The 1498-nt window shown below is 38.5% G+C and overlaps 1 protein-coding gene across 1 annotated transcript; it reads right to left on the bottom strand.

The window, feature by feature from the left end:
• Nucleotides 1-285: 285 nt before the first annotated feature.
• LOC147474883 (uncharacterized) lies at nt 286-1278 on the bottom strand. Its single transcript, XM_086585212.1, has one exon. It carries the CDS (start codon nt 1276-1278, stop codon nt 286-288), a length of 993 nt encoding a protein of 330 aa, XP_086441338.1.
• Nucleotides 1279-1498: the final 220 nt, after the last annotated feature.

Below are 1498 nucleotides of genomic sequence, written 5' to 3'. Positions count from 1 at the left end.
CTTCAGTTAACACCTTGGGAACAACAATTAATAACTCTGGATCATTAGTTACTGGTTTCTCTTGGTATTTCTCTTCAAAGAACACCCTGACATGTTCCTTCATCTATTCGTAATCAGTTATGAGAGTACCATCTTTTTGTTCTAGTTCAGATATCATTGTGGCCCCTTGTCTCAACCTCAACATATTGTGAAAAAAAGCTGAGTTTTGATCTCCATCTTCATCATATTTGGTCCTACTCTTTTGTCGGAGAAGCGACGCTCTGTTGTCTCTTGCATAGTTTAGGTCTACTTCTTTTTGAACCAATAACTAAGTAACTCTTCATTCTCTCTATCTTGATGATCAGCTTCAATTTGAACTCTCAGTAACTCTTCTTGTGCTTTTCTGATATTAACATCTGTCAATCCAAAGACCTCACGGTTCCATTTCTTAAGGTCTCCTTTCAGTCTTTGAAGCTTTTTCATAACCTTGAGGATCGGTGGAAGTCTTCCCTCTTCAAAAATCTGGTTCCAACTGGAGTAGACCAGTTCCATAAAAGAAGGGTGTGCAATCCACAGCTTATTAAATCTGAATGGTATGTTTTTGGGTTTTGGTATATGTGGATTCATTCCAATGAGGGGAGAATGATCAGAAGCATGCCTTGATCCAACTCGATATTTCCATCCTTGAAACTTGAGATTCCAAGCTTCGTTATAAAATGCTCTATCCAGTTTCGATGTCACTCTCTTCGCACCCCATTGATTGTTACACCATGTGAAAAAGAGTCCCTCATAATTACTCTCCATAAGGTCTGCAGAACTAATGAAGGAGTTAAATTCATGCATCGCAAGTTTGCTAGCTTGTCTTCTCCCCTTCTTTTCTTCATTCCTCAAAACCACATTAAAATCTCCCACCACAGCCAATGAAAGACTTGTCGAGACACCACTCAGATCTGCCCATGATTCTCTTCTATTCACCAAATAACAGTTGGCATGGATAAAAGAAACTACACAATCCCCTATCATAACTGTGATATGTTGTTCAGCACATCTGAGTGTTTTCATTTGAACTCCTTTTTTGCAGAAAATCCAAATATTGCCCAATCTATCAAGAGAGTCATTATGTATAATAACATTTTCAAAATAATTTAAACAAAAACCATCTAAAATACTCACATAAAGTCTGATGAGAGGTTCAGCTAAGCACACTACATCAGGACTGTGGGAAGCAATTAACTCCTTGAGTCTATCTCTTGCTGTGAGTTTTCTGATTCCTCTAACGTTCCAGTAGATGATCCTCATTTAGAACTAGGAATGGAGGGGCTAAATTGAACTTTCAACTGTGCTCTGGTTTTCAGAGGAGGAACAGAAATGCTCTTCTTCTTAATGACTTGAGCATTACCTTATGTGCTACTGGTTTTTCCCTTACCTACCATCACATTCTTTGCCACATTTCTTTCCATTCTTTTCACTGCCTGAAGAGACTCATCTTCCTCTCCTACTTCATTAAGGACCTGAAAGT

The sequence above is a fragment of the Coptis chinensis genome, chromosome 9 (assembly GCF_015680905.1).
Source record: "Coptis chinensis isolate HL-2020 chromosome 9, ASM1568090v1, whole genome shotgun sequence".
Lineage (NCBI taxonomy): Eukaryota > Viridiplantae > Streptophyta > Magnoliopsida > Ranunculales > Ranunculaceae > Coptis > Coptis chinensis.
The sequence above is the reverse complement of the archived record's forward strand: the minus strand, read 5'-3'. Positions and strand labels throughout refer to the sequence as shown.